Source organism: Hemibagrus wyckioides, linkage group LG11, assembly GCF_019097595.1.
Source record: "Hemibagrus wyckioides isolate EC202008001 linkage group LG11, SWU_Hwy_1.0, whole genome shotgun sequence".
NCBI classification, from domain to species: Eukaryota; Metazoa; Chordata; class Actinopteri; order Siluriformes; family Bagridae; genus Hemibagrus; species Hemibagrus wyckioides.
In genome coordinates this window covers 13590911-13613107 of record NC_080720.1, presented here as the reverse complement: position 1 = coordinate 13613107, position 22197 = coordinate 13590911, and the positions used below count along the sequence as shown (strand labels likewise).

At 40.1% G+C, this 22197-nt stretch overlaps 5 protein-coding genes across 8 annotated transcripts in view; 3 read left to right on the top strand and 2 right to left on the bottom strand.

The window, feature by feature from the left end:
• Positions 1 to 1951, top strand: part of tmem131 (transmembrane protein 131) — a 42715-nt gene extending 40764 nt beyond the window's left edge. For both annotated transcript variants that reach the window (XM_058402667.1, XM_058402666.1), the window contains exons 39-41: positions 84 to 187; positions 279 to 409; positions 871 to 1951. In XM_058402667.1, coding sequence (XP_058258650.1) covers positions 84 to 187; positions 279 to 409; positions 871 to 1122 — 487 coding nt within the window. In that variant the 3' untranslated portion in view covers positions 1123 to 1951. The remainder of the gene's footprint in view (positions 1 to 83; positions 188 to 278; positions 410 to 870) is intronic.
• A 97-nt stretch (positions 1952 to 2048) lies between these two features.
• si:ch211-201h21.5 (uncharacterized protein LOC555526 homolog) lies at positions 2049 to 7136 on the bottom strand. Of its 2 annotated transcripts, none has more exons than XM_058402672.1 (6): positions 6984 to 7136; positions 5425 to 5616; positions 4219 to 4404; positions 3754 to 3865; positions 3549 to 3685; positions 2049 to 2938 (listed from the first exon to the last, which is right to left on the bottom strand). In XM_058402672.1, exons 2-6 carry the CDS (start codon positions 5605 to 5607, stop codon positions 2585 to 2587), a joined length of 972 nt encoding a protein of 323 aa, XP_058258655.1. In that variant the 5' UTR covers positions 5608 to 5616; positions 6984 to 7136; the 3' UTR covers positions 2049 to 2584. The 2 variants fall into 2 exon arrangements, with proteins under 2 accessions (XP_058258655.1, XP_058258656.1); XM_058402673.1 differs by having other exon boundaries at positions 6988 to 7131.
• Positions 7137 to 7321: 185 nt separating this feature from the next.
• Positions 7322 to 16051, top strand: LOC131361515 (basic immunoglobulin-like variable motif-containing protein). 2 transcript variants are annotated; one of them, XM_058402670.1, is made up of 10 exons: positions 7322 to 7681; positions 9537 to 10069; positions 10889 to 11018; positions 11116 to 11211; positions 12304 to 12408; positions 12506 to 12600; positions 13844 to 13976; positions 14153 to 14236; positions 14783 to 14879; positions 14987 to 16051. In XM_058402670.1, the coding sequence occupies exons 2-10, from the start codon at positions 9601 to 9603 to the stop codon at positions 15287 to 15289; spliced, it is 1512 nt and encodes a 503-aa protein (XP_058258653.1). In that variant the 5' UTR covers positions 7322 to 7681; positions 9537 to 9600; the 3' UTR covers positions 15290 to 16051. The 2 variants fall into 2 exon arrangements, with proteins under 2 accessions (XP_058258653.1, XP_058258652.1); XM_058402669.1 differs by having other exon boundaries at positions 7322 to 7908.
• Positions 14127 to 20610, bottom strand: zgc:172121 (uncharacterized protein LOC337599 homolog). The gene is made up of 9 exons (XM_058402674.1): positions 20560 to 20610; positions 19851 to 20001; positions 19661 to 19728; positions 19417 to 19589; positions 19200 to 19303; positions 18954 to 19115; positions 17778 to 17983; positions 16776 to 16849; positions 14127 to 16160 (listed from the first exon to the last, which is right to left on the bottom strand). Exons 2-9 carry the CDS (start codon positions 19920 to 19922, stop codon positions 16081 to 16083), a joined length of 939 nt encoding a protein of 312 aa, XP_058258657.1. The 5' UTR covers positions 19923 to 20001; positions 20560 to 20610; the 3' UTR covers positions 14127 to 16080.
• Positions 20086 to 22197, top strand: part of nme7 (NME/NM23 family member 7) — a 40015-nt gene continuing 37903 nt past the window's right edge. The window contains exon 1 of the mRNA XM_058402671.1: positions 20086 to 20424. Coding sequence (XP_058258654.1) covers positions 20422 to 20424 — 3 coding nt within the window. The 5' untranslated portion in view covers positions 20086 to 20421. The remainder of the gene's footprint in view (positions 20425 to 22197) is intronic.

Sequence of the window (22197 nt, the reverse complement as noted above, 5' to 3'; positions counted from 1 at the left end):
TCTGTACATGACGACCCATGTTCTGGTGCATAAATTACATTTTATTAGTAATGTGTACTAAATGTTGATTCTCTCACAAGTAGTTCTGGATTATGGAGTCCTGCTGAAAACATGAGCAGCCCTGGTTATAATTCCATCAATTCTTTCTCAACATTTGGGCCACACAACCCACTCAACTTGACTACAGGTATATAGGCACAGCGCAACACAACACACAACTAGCCAAAATGCATGTTTAATAAAAACAATGTGCTGATATAAGTTGTGTGTGTGTTCAGTGTTCAGCGGTATAGCAGGACCCAAGAATTCTGAGCAACAGTCAAGCTGGCCTGAGTACACCTCCATCTGGGACACTGAACGTTCAAACCCCTGGCCTTCCAGCAGTGGCTCCCCTACCACTCCAACAGCTGTAAGATCCTCCGAGACAGCACTACCATGCTGTTATTTTACTGTCAGTTAATGAAAGTTCTTGACTAAAATGGAAATGGCTAATCCTCATCAGAAAATAGTGCAAATATACCGGCTTGCAAGCTAACCATACATTACATGGTTAGCCTGCCTTTGTTTTAATGACTGTTCTGTCAGTCAATATATTTGTTTAATGCTTTACCTCATTAGCAGGGATTTACATCTTTGATTATATTGATTTTCTCACAATGTTGCTCTTCTGCATCCTTTAAAAGTTTATCTATAAAGTCCTTTGTTTTGAATTTCCTCTAGGAATATGAGGCAGCATTACTGAAAGATAAAATTTGTGTATTTTCTGCTAAGTTCACAAAGAAATCTGTATACATAAAAATGTGGCATAACTTTGTTTTCCAAGCCCTGTTTATATATGACGTGTAACCTCTGACCCATCTGTGTCCGTAGACCATCCTCGGGAAGTCTCTGAACCCCTGGTCCCCCAGTTTGTCCCTCAGCAACTCCATCTGGTCTACGGGTCCTGACACCAGTTTACACTCCTCACAAATCACCGATTTGGTCAGCCACACAGCTCCAGCCACTCCTGCCCCCACTGACCTCGGCCAGGCCTACAACCCCTGGAACGGATGGCCACCATCACTGAGCCGCTGGAACTCCGATCCCTGGCCAAACAACCCTGACAGCGGCAACGCTAACTAACAAGAGGAAGGAACACAGGCCCCCTGCAGCAACAAAACGAATGTCATCACGGTTTTTGTTATTAGGGAGTCTTTAGTTTTCCTTGTTACAAAAGGTCCTAGGTATGCTGATATAATTTTAACTGTTAAATCCTTTGGAGAAATTTTTTGATTGAATTGCCCATTGGTTTTTCCATTGGTTTCTGTTTCATTCCTCTCCAAATTCAGGTTGAATCTTAAGTCATTTTATTTCGAGGGGTGTGATATTTAAGAGAACTGCAAAAAAATTAAGTTACTCAGAGAATTAAGACCTTGATCTAAAACAAAAAGAAAAATTATATTGCCCATTTTTATTATTTTTAAAGTTCTAGATTTTGAGTAATACTGTGTTTTTTCTTTGGAACTAAAGTATATGGCCCAGTATTACTGTATGGTGTCAAGTGCAGTATTACCCAACTCTAAATGGAGCACTTTGTGTTAAATCCCACTTTTCTGACAAAATGGGCCCTGATTTAAGAGTTTCATTCATTTTAGAACCAATTTGGCCGATCCTGTTGATTTCTGATAACCTAAGTTACAGTTTAAAACAGATACAGGAATGAAGGACGTCAGAAGTCTTCATCTGGTGTTTTATGGTCAATGCCAATCCATGACCACATTGAGAATTTGAGGTTTAACTTATTATTTTTATTGGATTCTGGATAAAGAATGGTTTGTTTGCTTAATTTTTTTTTTTTTAATTTAATGTTTAAAGGAGTACTTGGAAGGGGTTTGTTTTCTACATGGTTCATTTGCAACCATGAGTGAGACCTCCGTTACATTGGTTGAAATAAACATATCAGGCAGCAATATCTTCTAAGTGATTGGTTCTTTTTTTCCTGCTCATTTTTAAATGAGATGTATTCGTGTACATATACTGTACACACACACACACAGACAGGTAATTTCTTTTAAAAAAACACTTGAACTTCTTAGTTTTATTAGCATAACTTAAACAATGGCTTAACATATATTGAAAATTAGACTGGAAAAAAAACAAACAATTGTAATGTTTATGGGCTAAAGAATAAGACAATCTGATGAGAAATCTTTAAACCAGGATAATTATGAGATACAATAAATTAAATCATATCAGTTGAAGTGCATTGGTAAATCCACAATGTATTTCCTTCAAATTCTACGATCAAAGCTGTTTACCATTAAAAGCACCAGAGGTGCTAGAGAGACTTCCCCTGCTATTGGCCTTTAAACTCTTTCATTTACAGAGAAAAATCTGTTTGGGGCAATGTGTAATATTTAAGAATTCCATTCAGATATTTTAAAATTTGTTAGCTGAAATGTATAACATATTGGCATAACAATACACAAGCATAAATGGATTTGTCTGCTGTCCTAAAAAGTTAAGTCTACTTCAGAATTTAAGATAATCATCTAATTAAAAATACAGAATAACATAAACTGTGCTATCACTCTGCAATCACTCTTCATGGCTGCTTTAAGGAATTCATGAGCAAGGAACTGAACTTGGTGAGGTCGCAGGACTTCATCAAAAACACACGATTACTCTTCAGCTGGCCTGTGACATCCAGTACCATCATGCCTCTGCTGAGCTCTCCCTGGATCTCCACACAAACAGCATACTCTACACTTTCTGTGATCACGCTGCCATCCACGCATGCTGCCATAGCATAGGCATCGTAGGACACGAACCCTGAACCAAAAAGTATATCTCCTGGTTTATTACCAGGCTCCCGAGAGTAAGCCGGACATTTGGAGGTGATTGTTTTCATAAATCGAGCAGCTGCAGTGTCCTGGTTCACCATCTCGTCAAAGAACTCCTAAAATGAAAGGTATGTTCGTGTACTCAGTCTAAACAAATAAATATGTTGTACTATGGTGCTGCTGAATCCTCAAATTTGATTAGCTAATTTTCTGTGTGCTAATCATAGCACAGGGACTTTTACTGTGGATGTGCCTCATAATCTAAAGGGAATAATAAACTTAAGAGCATGCTCTTATGTAATACAGGGAAAAAAATTACTTGTTCATGAGGTGAAGTTTTCTGTACAGAGATATTTAGTCATTAGTCTCCAGGTTATTCCTCAAAATTAAACTAAACTCTATTCTCATATATATATATATATATATATATATATATATATATATATATATATATATATATATATATATATATATATATATATTTATTTATTTATTTATATGAAAACCCATCAGATATGCTGTTATCTGAAAATAATAGACTTTTTGTCAGCTTGTATCATACCATCATGTCACTGAATACTTTCTGTAATAGAACATCCTGTTATTTCCTTCTTTTTTTTACCAGTAATAAAGATATAGCCTTAGAAAACATTTAGGCATTTAGAAATGATGAAAGGAAGACAAAGTGCTGATGTGATTTTTTCCACACTGCTTTTTAATTCTTACCCAAGAGAGCTTGTTTCTGCAGGCAAACTCCCAGGTGGCTATGTGTGTGGGACATACATATTCCTCCAAGACTACATAGGCAGACTCGGGATCCATTAAGAAATTGAACTCTGCACATGGCGTCATATTTCCCTTACCTGCAAAGACAAACATTCAGAGAAATCCTGCTCATGAAGTAAGCTTAACAGGGCTCTCAGACTCTTACCTTCCTGGTTGCCTCCCATGATATACAAACCCTCCAGCTTGTTGGAAATGCTGGGGTCCATTCTAACAGCCAGAGCTAGATTCGTCAGTGGACCCAGTGCAACAAGAGAAACCTTTTAAATGAATAAGACACAGTCAACCACAAGAGGGCAGGAAAGCATGGTGAAGTATACCAGTGTCCCTCAAGTCTCAATACATATGGGATGTTAACACTTTTATATTAACATAACTGTTCACAAAACACCCTTGACATGATTGTCATCTCTCCCATTAGTGATTAACTCATGTTAACACTTCTAGTGTTATGTATGAAATTGCACTTTGAATACATTCCTTTTACATTTGACACACAGTACATTCAGAAAAAATGTTATAAAAAACATTTTTTAAAAAAGTGCTAATTTCCCCTAAGTATGGAGACTTCTGAGACAACGTGTATTATTTACTATTCATTACTTTTCCCTACCTGCCCTGGATTCTCATTCACCAGTCTGATCAAAGAATTAACCGCATGCTCTTTCTGTATTTTAGTTTTCCACTCGTCAGGGTCTTTGTCCTGCAGAACATCTCCCAATCCATCTGTCCCGAAATGAATTTTTGATTGTTTCGATGTTCCAACCAAACAGCTGGCTGCTCCTCGAAAGACAGGAATCTGAAAATATGAATGCATACCTACATGAGCACAGGCAAGTCCTGTTTCTGTGTACATCACAGGTCCCTACGTTATTTTATCAGCTGAGGTCATGTTCATGAGACCGTTTTGAGACAACGCCTGCTTAGTGACATGGTGAATTATCACGCTGAGTTTTTAAAGACATTGCACTATTGACCAGTAGATTATGAGTTCAAATCCCAGCACTGCCAAGCTGCCACTGCTTGGTCCTTGAGCAAGGCACTTAACCCTCAACTGCTCAGTTGTATAAATGATAGAAATGATCATGATACCATAATGATAGATATTAGTCAATGAGCTTGGTTTTCCAGGTTCATTAACATATCTTCATTCATATTTTTCCAGCAAAGATGTCCTTTACCTACAGTCTGTAGCAGCCCTGACATCTGAAGATGAATACAGAGCTTTCATACTGTACAGCAGCAACAAATACTAGCGCTAGTCTAGATCAAACAGCTAGCTGACTGTAAAATACTGTAAATGTAATGAAATGTAAATGTAAAAGTGAGCATTAGAATATGGATAGATATTGGCCAGGAAAGGGAAATAATATGGTCAGGAACAATAGTTAAACAGGGTGTGGCATTCAATCTCTCAATCATTATCTTTGTGGCACCAGATATTCGGATTATAAATCATTACAGGTGGAAGAGCAAAGTCTCTTTTTTATACTATGATCAGTATGAGTACTTAATAAGTAATAAGTCCTGTAATGATTATCCACTGACACAAGAGGAGACTTTACATTTAAAGCATTTGGCAGATATCGTAAAGCAGAGCAACTTACATTTAGCTCATTTATACAACTGAACAGTTGAGGGTTAATATTTCAGTGCGAGGATTTGAACTCATGACCTTCTGATGAGACGTCCACTTACTTAACTGCAGAGCTTCCACTGCTCTTAAAAAACCTGGGCATTGTGATACACCCGGTGACTGTGTAATTGTTCAAACATCTAATACAGATAAAAGTTTTGTAATGATGTGCACTGGACCCACCTCAGTACGCTGACACACGGACAGTACACGCAGCACATTCTTACACACATTGTCCACATCAGTGTTTCCAAAGCAACAGTTGATGCCCAGGATCTTCACATTGGATGAGGACAGGGCCAACATTATAGCCAGGGCATCGTCTATGCCGCAGTCAGTGTCAATAATCATCATCTTCTGACTCATACTGGTTACCTGAAGACCACATTATTCATTTATCAGTATCATGACCTTCAGTGATAAACAGTGACTTTGAATCTCATCTTGATATAAAATAAAAACACAGAACAAACTGTTGAATCATATTTGGAAATACACTTTATTGCCAAAAGTTTTGGGACACCCCTCCAAATCATTGAATTCAGGTGTTGTTTTTCAGGGGTTGGGCTTGGCCCCTTAGTTCCAGTGAAAGGAACTCTTAATGCTTCAGCATACCAAGACATTTTGGACAATTTCATGCCCCCAAATGTGTGGGATGACCCCTTCCTGTTCCAACATGACTGCGCACCAGTGCACAAAGTAAGGTCCATAAAGTGTGGAGGAACTTCACAGAGTCCTGACCTCAACACGGTAGAACACCTTCGGGATGGATTAGAGTGGAGACTGATAGCTAGGTCAAAACTGGGACGTCTGCCTTTACATGCACATGAATGTAATATGGAGTTGGCCCGGTCTTTGCAGCTATAACAGCTTCAACTCTTCTGGGAAGGTTTTCCACAAGGTTTACGAGAGTGTTTATGGGAATGTTTGACCATTCGTCTAGTCAGGCACCGATGTTCCTCCACACCAAACTCTCTCATCCATGTCTTTATGGACCTTACTTTGTGCACTGGTGTACAGTCATGTTGGAACAGGAAGGGGTCATCCCCAAACTGTTCCCACAAAATTGGGAGCATGAAATTGTCCAAAATGTCTTGGTATGATGAAGCATTAAGAGTTCCTTTCACTGGAACTAAGGGGCCGAGCATAAACCCTGAAAAACAACACCTGAATTCAATGACTTGGAGGGGTGTCCCAAAACTTTTGGCAATATAGTGTACACAAACAAATCTCTGAAACATGAAGCTGGACAGCAGAAGCATGGTTTGTGAGCTACAGACGCAAATGTCAGCTAATGAGTCATTTAATAATATTTCTTCATGACAGTTTGCTTTCTTCTACACTGCCTGAAAAGCTTTACCACATTCAGGATATAACCCGCCATTGTAAAACTTGAGCTTCATTTTGGCGGGCTAGCAAGTCTCACATACTTGCAAAAAAAAAAAATAATGGTCGGCGGGCATTAACAGCACGCGCCCCAAGAACTGCGCATGTCCATGCTGAAGCGAACAAGAAAGCTGGTCTGAACCGGCTCTTATAACGGTTATTACGGATCTGGTGCTGGTTTAACAGATGATCAATAACCTGCTCAATCAATATCCTTTATTCACGCTGTTCACCACGGAGTTAGAATAACTTTAATCAACAGGAATCAGGGAAGTATTCGGACAAGGTTTTCAGCACATACAATTCAAAAGAAATAATGCTTTTTTTTTTTTGGAAGATTTATAAGACAAACAGACCTACAATGAGCGTCCCAGTGCAGTAGATATGGCGGATAGTAGCTCTGGCAGACACGTCCACGAAAGACTTTCAGTAGCGGGCTGAGCTCACGTTAGACCAACAAAAGATGAAACTGAAAGATGATTAATAATTTATTAGCGCCGAGGCTTCCTCCAAACCCTGGACACTACCCTCTGTGACTTAACCGGTTCCGTCCCAAATCTGTGTACTGTGTACTACAGTGCACTAGGGGGCTACAGGCTTCAAATATAATTGTCTCAGTACAGTGTACAGTGTCATGTAAAGTCATATCTAAAGCTAATTTATGCATATTTAGATTTATACCAAAAATCAGTATTTTCTTTTTAAATCTTTAATCTACGTTCGCCATATTTTCCACAAGCACTAGCTGTGATAGATCCTTTACTTAGGTGCTTAGATTATTTTATTAAACAGTACTCGACACAATATATGACTATAAAAAATAGCGCAATTTAAAACATTAATGATTATTTTAAATCACAAGGTTTATGTTGACATAGTAGTCGAACTTGACTTATGCGTAATTGCAGCGCAGCCTTTTGATTTGAAGACTCCCAAAGTCGACTCTTATCTTCTCTTCACCTGTTTAAGCAAACCACTCAGAGGAGGATGAGGAGGGGGGAAGCGCTTCCTGGTCATCTTTCACAGCCTTTTAGTAGACACCTGCCTCATGATAGTAAGAAAATTATGCTTTTGGGTTATTTATGTAATTGCCATTTAACAAATTTACAGTTAGCACTGTTTGTTTTCGGCATCACCTATTTGTCATTTTATTTGGACCACCCTCCGTTATTCTCCGTTTTGGTATAAACCAGAAGAGCCTCTTTAACAGAAGGCCAGTGTATTGACAAGTCGTGTTGTTGTCCCTTTATCTTTGCTTCATGCGGTGTTTATAACCTCAAGGTACGTGTCTGTAACCTGTTTTATGTTTACATTGTGTAGCATTCGACGCATATGTTTTTTATTTACATGTTACATTTCGACAGTGTTCTGGTCGTAGATCAGGTCGCCCCCTTATAGGGTGGGTTATGTTATTTAATCATTCTCATGTGATGCTACAGTTACAGCTACATTAAGCTGAAGAGCCTGGTGTCAGTGATTATAGAGGGTTTACTCAGCTTTATTCACACACAGGAACACTAACCAAACAATCTGATGTCAGTTTAGTTATATTGTGGTGGATGATGATGATGATGATGATGCCGTAAAAAAAAATCATTCACGAGGGATGTGAATTTGTAGACGCAGGCATTTTTTTTCTTTACTATTGATTAGATTGTTGTCAATAATTGTATTGGTATATACAGTATATTATTCGGATTTTTATAGTGGTAGTGTGTGGCCTTACTGTTTATGTCTGTGTGGCTTAAATACACTATATTACCAAAAGTTTTGGGACACCCCTCCAAGTCATTGAATTCAGGGGTTGGGCTCGGCCCCTTAGTTCCAGTGAAAGGAACTCCTAATGCTTCAGCATACCAAGACATTTTGGACAATTTCATGCTCCCAACTTTGTGGGAACAGTTTGGGGATGTTCCAACATGACTTCTCATCAGTGAGGTCCATAAAGACAGAGTCCTGACCTCAACCCGACAGAACATCTTTGGGATGAAGCCTGCAAGCCAGGACAAAACTGGGACGCCTGCCTTTACATGCGCATGAATGTAATATGAAGTTGGCCCAGCCTTTGCAGCTATACCAGCTTCAACTCTTCCGGGAAGGTTTTCCACAAGTTTTAGGAGAGTGTTTATGGGAATTTTTGACCATTCCTCTAGAAGCACATTTGTGAGGTCAGGCGCTGATGCTGGATAAGAAGGTCTGGCTCACAGTCTCTGCTCTAATTTATCTGAATTCAGTGATTTGGAGGGGTGTCCCAAAACTTTTGGCAATATAGTGTATATCCACCATAATTTACTATCTGCGTGGTAACATAATTAATATATACGATCCGGTATAAAAGTAAAAAAAAATAATTTCTATACATTTAGCTTTGTTTGAGAGATGGTCTGAGGAGTATACCAGTACATGTGACTTTGTTTGTTACACTGTACCCATTGATGGCTCTGAAATAAATAACCACAACACAGTGTACATTATCAAACATGTGGTGTGCCGCATAATTAGATGGAGGGATTCAGGTAGAGCTTTCCAGATCTATGATTTTTTCCCCAAAATTATTAATTAACATTTCTCAGTTTACTTATACCTATTTCATTCATTCATTCATTCATTCATCCAGTAAGCACTGTATCCAGGTCAGGTTTGCAGTGGACACAAAGCTTATTGCAGGAACACTAAGCAGTTGATCACAGGGCACCATACACACACACACACATTCACACCCTCATTCACACCTTTTAGACTAGGCAATCAACCTACCAGCATCTTTTAATAAGAAAATAGAGATCCTAGAGGAAACCAAAATGGATACAGGAATTACATAATTTTCCCAGGCTGCATTGGTGTTGAATTTTTTTGGTTAATTCTGCTGTGGTGTTCTTATTCCCATTCATTTTTCTTTCCTAAAACAGGGCCAAGGAGTCACAGCAAACCAAAACCGACCAATAGGCAATCTTCTTGTCATCCAAGTGTTCAATGCCTAACACTGCAGAAAGTGAAGGCGGTAACATATCTGGTGCCAAGGACCCGGCACCCCCAACACGGTTGCCGGGCCAAGACAATGAGCGCGGCTTCCTGAACCCATTTGGCCGTGATACGTTGCGCACCAGACGGGCCTCCAGCGCCGAGCTCCAGCTCCCATGGACATGCCCGGTCACACATTCCCGGGAGAAATTCTACACAGTGTGCTCTGATTATGCGCTGCTCAATCAAGCCCGTCCAATCCTCACCCCCAGAGATGTTCCCCAGTCCAGCCACGACGGCAGTACGCCATTGAGTCAATCAAACACCATCACTATCTCCCAGGGTCAGGCTTCAGAAATCCATACACCTTCTGATGCCTGTGATATTGAAGAGACTTTGTCCAGTAACTCCAAGCCCATTTTAGCCTGGGAGATCGACACCACCGATTTTGATGCCGTTTTAACACGAAAAGCCAGGACAGGTAGGATTCATTAATAATTGTTTTATACATACAAAGAGAAAAAGTACTGATCCAGCTCCTTCTGCATGTGTGATCTAACTTCACAGCCTTTGTGCAGTGTTATCTGTATGAGTCTATTTGAAGCTCCACACTTGCGGTTAGTGAGGAAAAAGCAAATGAATTGCCCTACAAACCATCTGTTAATGTTGCCTATGTTTCAGTGACGTAGATGGAGAGTCATCCATCTCCATATTTCCAGTGTACAGAAACTGTGTAAAATCTAATCAACCAAACTACCAAACTTATACAAGACAAGTGCATCAGAGCAGGAGACGCAACAGAAGTCTGGGATTTGCATTTTTGACCTTCATGTTAATTTGAATCAGTTACACAATTATCTCTGCAGTCTGCCTCTTCCTTATCATGTGGTACTCCTCTGTGAAGGAAACCAAATGTAGATTTTAAAACCACTGTCTAGGGCGACTTATCATTTTTAATAAATCCTGTCTCGTCCCTTTGTATTACCTTTTTTTTTTTTTTAAATGCCAGTCTATTAGTGTTTATTAAATTAAAATTTCACAAGACATTGAACATTTTTTGTTAAAGGGAAAGTAAGTAGCAGGGACCAGCTAGCAAATTCTGTGATGACTTGGTTCCCCAGTATTATAAATAAATACTATTTCCCAAATTCCCTTGTCATGATTAAATCTTATACAAGCCAGACTTATACAAGTCACATTTCTCCTCACTTTTGAGCAGGGTTCTGGTTAAGTATACAGCATGCAGAGTATACTCTAAAGCCACAGAACACAGTACTTATCATTTCTCACATATTTACAGGTAATATAAAGAAATTTGGTTTGAAGAAAATGAAGTCATCCGACCGATCAAGCAGAAATGTGCTGGATTTTCCACCACAAGCTTCTCTGGAAGAAATCAAGCAGAGGAAAGTCCTGGACTTACGCAGATGGTGAAAAATGCAGATCTTACTCTCTTACCCAGTTGTCTTACAAAAAGGAACAACAGACAAAGCACATTTTGTTTTTGCTCTTCTTTCACCTTTGTAGGTACTGCATCAGCCGCCCTCAGTATAAAACTTCATGTGGCATTTCCTCGCTCGTCTCTTGCTGGAACTTTCTGTACAGTACCCTTGGAGCTGGAAGGTACATAACCGATTCATGTATGAAAGGGCTAACAAGCTCTAGAGTTAAGTCTAGATGTGAGAATTTAATTCATAAAGTTCTTTGCAGTTGCTTCTCATTGTGTGAAACAATTGACCTCAATCTTGCCTAGACTATGTGCCTGCAAAAGTCATTGTGGGTAAAATGCCAGATTAACAAGTATGATAAAAACAGTCAGATTCAAAATGCAAAAAATATCATGCAGATACAGATCAAGAGCTTCAGCTAATCACATCAACCATCAGAATGAAGGAAAAGTGTGATCTCTGTGACTTCGATTGTGGCATGGATGGTTTGAGCAATTCTGTAACTGCTGATCTCTGGGATTTTCAAACAAAACAATCTTTAGAGTTCACTCAGAATAGTGCAATAAAGAAAAACCATGCAGTGTGCGACAGTTCTGCAGATGGAAACACCATGTTGATGAGAGAGATCAATGGAGATTGACCAGACTGGTTCAAGCTGACAGAAAGGCTACAGTAACTCAAATATCGACTTGTGGCGAGTAGAAAATCATCTCAGAATGCAAGACAGAACATCCAAAGACTTCTATCAGCCAAGAACAGAAAGCTGAGGCTGCAGTGGACACAGACTCACCAAAACTGGACAGTTGAAGATGGGAAAAATGTAGCTGGTCTGATGAATCTCAAACTCTACTGAGGTACACAGATTGTACTGTCAGAATTTGGCACCGACAGCATCAATCCATGGACCCAGCCTGCCTTGTGTCAACAGCCCAGGCTAGTGGAGGTGGAAGTGGTGTAATGGTGTAGGGAATGTTTACTTGGCACACTTTGGGCCTATTAATAAAATTAAATGTGGCCTTTGTTTATCCTGCGAGCTTCATAACCGATGGCTCACTCACAACTAAAAGAAACCTACCGCTTTTATTTCCACATCTTTATTCTCTACCAGATGCTGTATGAAACTTTGTGGCAAGATTTATTTCAGAAAAAAAGCAGAAGAAAACACCTGTGTATATGTTTCCATTTAGAACACATTACATATAGATTTGTAATTGGTTACATCCCTAATAAACGGAAACTCTTTTTTTTTTTTCTTTTTTTTGGTCAGCCTTCCACCCATTTCCCAGGAAGAAGCTCTACATATTCTCGGTTTCCAGCCTCCATTTGAAGATATCAAGTTTGGACCTTTTACTGGGAATGCCACTTTAATGAGGTATGATTGTTCTGCTTACCCCACTGGAAAGCTTTTTGTCTTTTTGAGGTACCTGATAGTTACATTTTCCCCGTCTCTTGGTCTTGTTTTGGCACAGATGGTTCAGACAGATCAATGACCATTTCCGTGTACGAGGATGCTCTTATATTCTGTATAAACCCCATGGGAAGCACAAGACAGCAGGAGAGACGGGTGAGCTACATGTCAATCGCTTTAAAATCATTTACCTGGTGTGAAATGAGTGTTTCATGTCTGAAGACACCATAAAAAGCAGTGGTCTATAATAAATCAGTGGTCTGGTCAGTGCTGCTCTGTGTATACCATTGTATTCTTGTCCTGTCTGCAGTTTGCACATATGCATTTTAAATAGAACTAAATTAATGTATTTAGTTCTTAGTTCTGTGTTGTTATGTATGTATGTTCTGTTTAGCACCAGGGTCCTGGAAGAACGTTGTTTCATTTCACTGTGTACTGGACCAGCTATACACTGATCAGGCATAACATTATGAACAGTGACAGGTGAAGTGAATAACACTGATGATCTCCTCATCATGGCACCTGTTAGTGGGTGAGATATATTAGGCAGCAAGTGACCATTTTGTCCTCAAAGTTGATGTGTTGGAAGCAGGAAAAATGGTCAAGCATTAGCATTTGAGCGAGTTTGACAAGGGCTAAATTGTGATGGCTAGACGACTGGATCAGAGCATCTCCAAAACTGCAGTTCTTGTGGGGTGTTCCCAGTCTACAGTGGTCAGTATCTATCAAAAGTATCCCTTAAGTCATTAAAGTATCCTTTACGTCATGTATGTTGCGAGGTGGGGCCCATGGAGGATCTGCTGCTAACATCTTGGTGCCAGATACCACAGCACGCCTTCAGGGATCTAGTGGAGTCCATGCCTCGATGGGTCAGGGCTGTTGTGGCAGCAAAAGGGGAACAACACAATATTAGGCAGGTGGTCATAACCTTATGCCTGATCGGTGTATAGGTTGAAATGACAATAAACCTCTTGATTTGACTTCAAAAAGTATGAACAATTTGTAGAAGTCCACATAAGGCACTCAACTATACAAAGTTTGAAAGGTGATTTTCTTCAATAATGTGTGCCAGTGTTGGCCTTTTCCATCAACTCAAGAATATGGTTTATGTTTTAACCATCTCTTCACACATTTCCAGAGGGCATAGCCCCAGTTTCATGGTCTGTGATTTTCTCAGGCTAATTTGTATCAGATGCTGCTGGGAAATGTAGGATCACTTAAAATGACATCATACTATGAAATATTAATCACTGTATTTTCTGTGTTTCTCAGTGTTTTTATCTGTTGTCTCGGTGGCCTATCACTATGGAACAAATATAGTACTAAATATTTCTAAAAATGATAATATTCTATAATGAACATATTGACAAAATGTTGTGACTGTGCTTCTGTTGACTAGCTGATGGAGCTTTGCTTAAGCTGACCCAAGGATTACGAGATGAATCTATGGCCTATATTTACCACTGTCAGAACCACTACTTCTGCCCCGTGGGTTTCGAAGCTACCCCATTAAAAGCTGCCAAAGCTTACAGGTACACCACAATAACAAACTGCTTTTCTTTAAAAGTGATCTCTTGTGAAATATTATTCTCCCCGCAGTATTCTTATATGTTAACACCAACACTGTGCACACCAGTAGATAATCAATTAGAATAGTGTTCTGTGGTGTTTACTGAGTTGGAGTTTTGTTTTGTTTTTTTAACCCCAGGGGACCACTTGCACTGAATGAAATGGAGCACTGGATTCTTATTGGGGAACCAAGCAGGAAACATCCAGCCATCCACTGTAAAAAGTACAATCTCCTTTAATTATTCAATTAGATATGATTAGCAGGCAACATTGTGGTGTAGAGGGATCAAAGTGTGAGGAACTCTTATCTTCCTAAAAAAAAAAAATGCGATAGATGGATTGGCGGTATTAAACTGTGAATGTGTGTGATGGATGGTGTCCCATCCAGGGTGCATTCCTTTACAGCATTTGGCAGATGCCCTTATCCAGAACCATCTCATTTATATGACTGAGCTGTTGAAGGTTAAGGGCCCAGCAGTGGCAACCTTTCAATCAGTGGTCCGACACCACTGAGCTACCAGTGCCAGGTTCATGCCTCATCCCCAGTGTTCCTGAGATTCAGATCCATCAATACCCTGACTATAATCAAACAATTACTAAAGAGGAATAAATTAATGAATAGGGACTAGTATTATATCTCAGATTTGGTCAGGAATTCCTGTAAATATTCAAGAAAATGTGAATTGTAGTTTGAGTTTTTAGAAGCTGCTATCATTCATTTGGTGATTAGTTGTGTTCTGCAAACCTTGATTTCACGCATTCAATTTAGGTGGGCCGATATTGTGACTGACCTGAACACACAGAACCCAGAATACTTGGACATTCGCCATACAGAAAGAGGCATTCAGTTTCGGAAAACCAAAAAGGTCAGTGACTTAAGAATTTGGAACATTTTATTCCTCACATCATAAAGTGGATACATCCTTACTTAATTATTAATGAAATAACACTTTTTATTTCATCTTACTTTTAGGTGGGAGGCAACCTACACTGTCTCATGGCCTTCCAACGAGTGAACTGGCAGAAAATCGGACCTTGGGCATTAAACTTGGAGAATCTGAGGCACGATAACCACCAACAGGGAGCGGATCAGCGGAGCCAGACTTCAGCAGGGGAAGCTGTAGATGAAGGTGAAACCAAACGCGGGCACCTGGGCCGCTCTCACAGCACGGGGAATCAGAAATCAGAGCAAGCTTGGAAACGGATCTCTAACACCGCAGAATATGGCCACCGAGGCTGCCCTGACAGCGACCTGGACGAGGACATCGCTGACTAAAAACGAAGTGGTTACATCTCCATTGGGATTTCTACACACTTGTTCAAGCCAATCAACAACTGAGGTAGATCAGAACTGGGAGGGGGGAGTTGGGGGGGTGAGCTATTTCTTCCTTATGGTCAGTTCAGAGACTTCTAGCAACAGGATTGGTAAAAACGGGCAGATCAAACAAAAAATGTGCAGCGGTCTATAAACCCAAATGTACGGTGAGTATTTTATGTGCGTGACGCATTCCATTAGTGTCATTCCAGTCATGTGCTTCAAAGAAGGACTTGTTCATAAACACCTGAAGCACAGAATGGGCTAACTTAGTGAGTTCACTTACATTACGCGTATAATGTATGTTATGATTAAAGTTTAAAGTGCATTAATATAAGTAGAAGCCATGAGAAAATAGAACAGCCACACTGACTAATTGAAGCAAGAGGACTGTTTGAACAGGACTGTGAGTCTCTCTCTCTCCTCATTTAAGGCGGTGTAATCACATACTGTGAAATGAAACATCAGTGACATTTCTATTATTGTGTATGGTGACCGAATATCAGTTCTTTGTGAAATGCTGTACGAGAGCATGGTGGCTTTCAAGTTATGTGAACCGTTGTGGTGTCCGTTGTAATTTTTGCCTCAGCAGCATCTCGAGTATGTATTATGACGAGTGTCTCCACTTATCTGAAGTCCCACATACATTTAAAGACAGTGAGAACTGGAAATAGGTGGTTGCTTTTATTTCTTAATAAATATTTATACAATTTCTTCTAAAAATTAGTGTGTGTGTATTTTGGGGAGAGGTCTTAAATTTGTGATTTTTCTGTTTCGGTTAATCGACTTTTTAACTGTGCAATGTCAGCAGGACTGGTACGGCAACAGCCTCCTGTCAAAAGAGCAAAAAGAGCAGTATTACTCCACAAATCTTGACAGGAGATTGAGTCAGGACATACACTATACTGGCAAATGTTTTGGGACGTCTGCCTTTACATGCACATAAATTCCTTTAGAAGAGCATTTGTGAGGTCAGGCACTGATGTTGGACAAGAAGGCCTAGCCTGTAGCTGTAGACCATTGAAGGTCTGTAGCTATTGACTCTGCAGAAAGTCAGCAACTTCCAGGCACTGTACACCTCAGCCTGCTCTATGATTTCACGTGGCCTACCACTTCATGACTGAGTTGCTGTTTTTTCCCAATTGCTTCCACTTTGTTATAATACCAACAACAGTTGACCGTGGAATATTTAGTAGTGAGGAAATTTCATGAATGGACGTATTGTACATGTGGCCTATCACTACGCTTGAATTCACTGAGCTCCTGAGAGCGACCCACACTCACAAATGTTTGTAAAAGCAGTCGGCATCCCTAGGTGCTTGATTTTATACACCTGTGGCCATGTAGGTGATTGGAACACCTGGAGGGGTGTCCCAAAACTTTTGGCAATATAGTGTATGTTTTGATATTCTTATAGAACTAAAAATAATAATAATGTTCGGCTCACCGATCCATAACGCCCCTTGTTCTTTCCACTCAACACTCAGCTCTGTAAAGGGAATCCTTTCTTGTCTTCGCCATCTGCAAATGTGGATATCACATTAATTACACCACAGTGCTGCCCAATGTTCAACTAAGACTGGTCAGAAATTATATAGATCTAATATGTTATTGTTTCTATGGTAACAGCTGATGGCAGACACCACATAATCTAAGTCAAATAATAAACTGATTTAAAAAAAATGTGTAATCACTGATAATGGTCAAGCTTTCATTAAGGAAATCATTTAGGTAAAATTTAGAGAAAGTGTCAAGCATGATTTTGCACTTTCCAGGTTCTTAGTAACAGGACAGTTTATTTATATATATGTGTGTGTGTATATATATATATAATATACACACACATCAGGTATAACATTATGAGCAGTGACAGGTGAAGTGAATAACACTGATGATCTCCTCATCATGGCACCTGTTAGTGGGTGGGATATATTAGGCAGCAAGTCAACATTTTGTCCTCAAAGTTGATGTGTTAGAAGCAGGAAAAAAGGACAAGCGTAAGGATTTGAGCGAGTTTGACAAGGGCCAAATTGTGATGGCTAGACGACTGGATCAGAGCATCTCCAAAACTACAGCTCTTGTGGGGTGTTTGGTCTGCAGTGGTCAGTATCTATCAAAAGTGGGCCAAGGAAGGAACAGTGGTGAACCGGCAACAGGGTCATGATGCACATGGAGAGTGAAGGCTGACCCGTGTGATCCAATCAAACAGACGAGCTACTGTTGCTCAAATTACTGAAGAAGTTAATGCTGGTTCTAATAGAAAGGTGTCAGAATACACAGTGCATGACTGGTCAGGGCTGTTTCGGCAGCAAGAGGCAGACCAACACAGTATTAGGTAGGTGGTCATAATGTTATGCTTGATCATGTTCATAGTCCTTTCTTGGTGCAATAATCATACAGCAGCTTAACGGTTTTGTTTCTTAAAGTTTAACACTGCTGATACACTCACCCTGTGCTGAGATCCCAGTCTTCCCCACTATTTGGATAGACCACCCAGTTCACGTTGGCTGTCTTGTGTGACTTTGCAGATTCGAGAAGAGGTGTCACTAGAGCAGGTGGAGAACAGTTCACCCCAACAGCAACCAACTGAGCGGAGTTACAGGCCACCTGAACAGCCCTGGCAAACTTGTTGCCATCTGAAATATTCTGGGCATCCTGCAAAACAGATGCTGCAGTCTTTCACCTTCAGTACTTGAGGCCAGATTATTTAGACATGATTCTGAAAATTCAGACTTATTCAGTAACTATTGCTACCCACTCAGATTGCCAGATTGACACTGACTCAGAGTCAGGTATTAGCTGAAGTCTGCTGCTATTGGTGTCATAAAAAAATAAAAAGTATACTCTAATTAATGTAGATGTATTAATTTCAGTCACATAAGCCTCATCTACACTATACTGCCAAAAGTATGTGGACATCTAACCATTACAATCATATGTGCTTGTTGAACCTCCTGTTCCAGATATCTGTTGGTTGAGTCATGTGTCAAGAACTGGACTTCTTTGTAGTTAGATCAAAATGTTTCACTACTCATCTGAGCAGCTTCTTCAATCTGAGGGAAGTTGGCAAGATTCCACAACTTTGTGTCCTCCAGGATCAATGATCCTCCCATATCTGGGTAGCTGCATTAAGAGAACAAGGGGATGTAAGAATGGAAGGAGATGCTCCAGAGTTTGTACCATCTTTGCTGCTATATCAGCCACTCCTCTGCCACTAGATTTTGTGGATTTGTGTTCATTCAGCCACAAGAGCAATGCTGATGTCAGGTGAAAAGATCTGGGGTGCAATTGGCATTCCAGTTCATCCCAAAGGTGTTCAAGTAGGCAGTTCTTGATTTCTTCTGCTCCAGCCTTTGCAAACCACATCTTCATGGACCTTACTTTGTGCATGCTTTATGCTGTAACATGTTTTGGGCACGCAAAGCTACAGCATACTATAAATTGGTGTGTTTCCAACAACAGCAATAACACTGATAAGAACCATACATGGGAGTAAAGGTCATGTGTCCACATACCTTTGGCCATATAGTGTAGCAAGGACCCCAGAATATACTTTGTCATAGTGAAGAGCAGGATTGCAAAACATTGCTATACAAACCATAGAATTTATGTAATGTAACGTTACCTTGCAGGAAAAGGAAAGCCAGGCTTTAGCATCAGGAAACTCTCTCAGCAGCTCCACCAAGGCTTCTGCCTCCTTAAGACTTGGTATAGTCTCCAGTGCTAGTAGATCAACACCTGCAGACACCAAACTGCGAATCTGTGGCCGATGCCAATTCTTCAGCTCCTGAGGCCAAGTACAGTAGAGGTTTTACACATAGTATGATATTTTGCAACAAGATACTAGACTGTGCAAGTAACTCCACCATACCTCTACACTCATGCTGCCAGCATAGACTCCTGTGTACTCTGAACCGTCGTGTAAAAAAGCCCCATAAGGCCCCACTGAACCTGCCACCAAAGGCACTCCTCTGTCTGGACAAGCAAACCATCACCATTAATGATTAGTACAATATCATCAAACCTTCTTTACTCTAGGATTTTCAGCCATGAACTAAGAGTTGATTAGGAATCATGCGGGGAAACACCTGCTGTTAAACCGCTGGCCATGAAGTCTGCTGCTGACTCCCTGGCTAAACGGACCCCGGACATAATCAAGTCCTCGGCCTCCTCCGGCTTAAGGACAAGATGCTTGATGAATCCTTCAATACTAGCCTGGTATGTGGCTGTTGTGATAACGTCAGATCCACACTGAAGAAAGCTTCAAACAGACAGATTGTAAGTTAGATATGAACTAAAACACAACTTCAATTGTAACAGTCCTTGAAATACCTGTAATGCACATCCTTAACAGCTTTTGGGTTTGTGTACAAAATTCTTGAACTCCATAATGGATCTCCCTGCAAGAAGAACCAGAAACCAGTCCATTGTTCTCTCTCTCTCTCTCTCTCTCTCTCATCCATATAAAAAGTTAGTAGTTCTGTTAGACTCTGCATTAGCCTAGGTCTGTATTTGAATATACCTGAATCTGAAATCCTCTTTCCTCTAATTCTGTTGATATTCCACCATCCAGAATAAATGGTGTACATGCCATGGTGACTGCTGTAGGGTAGATCTGCTATTTCTTCATTATGTGTAAATGATTACAACTTCTCCACCTCCACAGGGTCAACCTGCTCAGGATGGGTCAGAGACAACACGCTTACTCGTCAGTTTATAAAATTATGATTGTGCATGCAAAAAGATTCTACTGTAGCAAAATGGATGCATTAAATTACTGTTTTAGTCACGTGCAGTTCAAACGCACACTATAACGTAGCTAGGGGGTCAAGGGATTATTTCCGGGTTGCGCCTAAAATTTTAAAAAGAAAAGTCGATTTTTGCTACTTCTTTTTAGCCGTGTAGAAGACGTTTAGAACGAAAATTTCCTTCACTTTTGACAGAAATGATTATTTATAGTCTCGGTTAACTTAGGTTAACGTGAACGTTTTGTTACTATGGAAACGATAATTCACAAATACGCTAACAAGACAAGCGAGTGAGCTGCATCATAGCCAACGGAAACAAATCAAAGACTGAGCATCTCGCTGGAAATGGTACAGTATGACAATTTTACTCACTGAAATGTAAAATTAAAAAGGTTTTGTAATATAGTTCTTCGTGATTTAGCGCTTTTTTTAGCTACGGTTCTTAAATGAGCAAGTTAGCAGCGTATTTTGTTTTCCACTCACATTGAAAACATTTCCCCCCTTACCGAGCCAGGATTGGCTGCTGGGTCTCAGCGGCGACAATGCAGCCATACAACTGCGAGTTCGCTCTTAAACAAGAGAACAATTAGCCAATCATAAGGCAGGGGGCGGGATTAGTCAGAATTGCGGTGGGAAAACGTTTAGTTCAGTGTTGAATGATCCATTAGGTCCATTAATAATTCTGCAAGGAAAGCAAAGTAAGATGCTTTAGTAATAGTAATATTGCAAATAATATACGAGCCTACGACGCTGTGTGAATGGAAGAACTATTCATTAACATGAATAATCAATATGTTTACAGTTTATATACGAGTCAAGAATACAGCAAGTCAGGTAACACGTAGCAATCAGGCACCAGCAGGTGGAGCCATTGTACAGCTCTTTCACCTGGTATTTAGAAATATACACCGATCAGGCATAACATTATGACCACCTGCCTAATATTGTGCTGGTCCCTCATTGGCTGCCAAACAGCCCTGACCCATCATGCACTGTGTATTCTGACACCTTTCTATCAGAACCAGCATTAACTTTAACAATTTGAGCAACAGTAGCTCGTCTGTTGGATCGGATCACACAGGCCAGCCTTCACTCCCCATGTGCATCAATGAGCCTTGGACATCCATGACCATGTTGCCGGTTCACCACTGTTCCTTCCGTGGACCACCTTTGATAGGTACTGACCACTGCAGACCAGGAACACCCCACAAGAGCTGCAGTTTTAGAGATGCTCTGATTCAGTCGTTTAGCTATCACAATTTGGCCCTTGTCACACACTACAGGTGCCATGATGAGGAGATAATCAGTGTTATTCACTTCACCTGTCAGTGGTCATAATGTTATGCACGATCAGTGTAAATCCACCATAATTTGCTATCTATGTTGTAACAGAATTAATATATGATACAGTATAAAAGAATCAAAACGAAAAGATCAAGTATCTAATAATCTAATGATCAAGTATCAAAATAAAATGAGCGATTGTGAGGTTTGTGGACACCTGTGTGAAGTTTGTGGGCACCTGACCGTCACACTCGTGCTTTCTGAGCATCCAAGGAACCTGCACTCTTCTGGGAAGGATGGTTGTGAGGAGATGTGTTCATTCAGCCACAAGAGCTTCAGTGAGGTCAAGCACTGATGTTGGGTGAGGAGGCCTAGGGTGCAGTCAGTGTTCTAGTTCATTATATAAGGTATTCAGTGTTGGGTTGAGGTCAAAGCTCTAGTACTTACACAGCAACCTGGGAACACTAGCTAGCGTCCCAAATGATGTACTGTATATTATGCACTTACACTATGCACTAGGTAATAAAGCATATGAATTATAGAAGGGTAGTATGGTCTCAAATGGAACAGCAATGGTTTTTACTAACCGGTCAATTCTTAGCTGATGACAAATGGTGTCAAATGCAAGTAATTTGGTGACGCTAGGTTTAGCAGAATACGAAAGTATCTAAATAAATATGTAAAGTAAATTATTATACAATTTTGTGCTATCGATTTAGTATTTACTTTATTACACATTCAATCCAAAATTTGATTTTTAGTGAACCAGTGTATTGTTGCTAAAAGATACACACAGAACCTGTGGTTTTCATAACCTTACACATTAATAAAACGTTA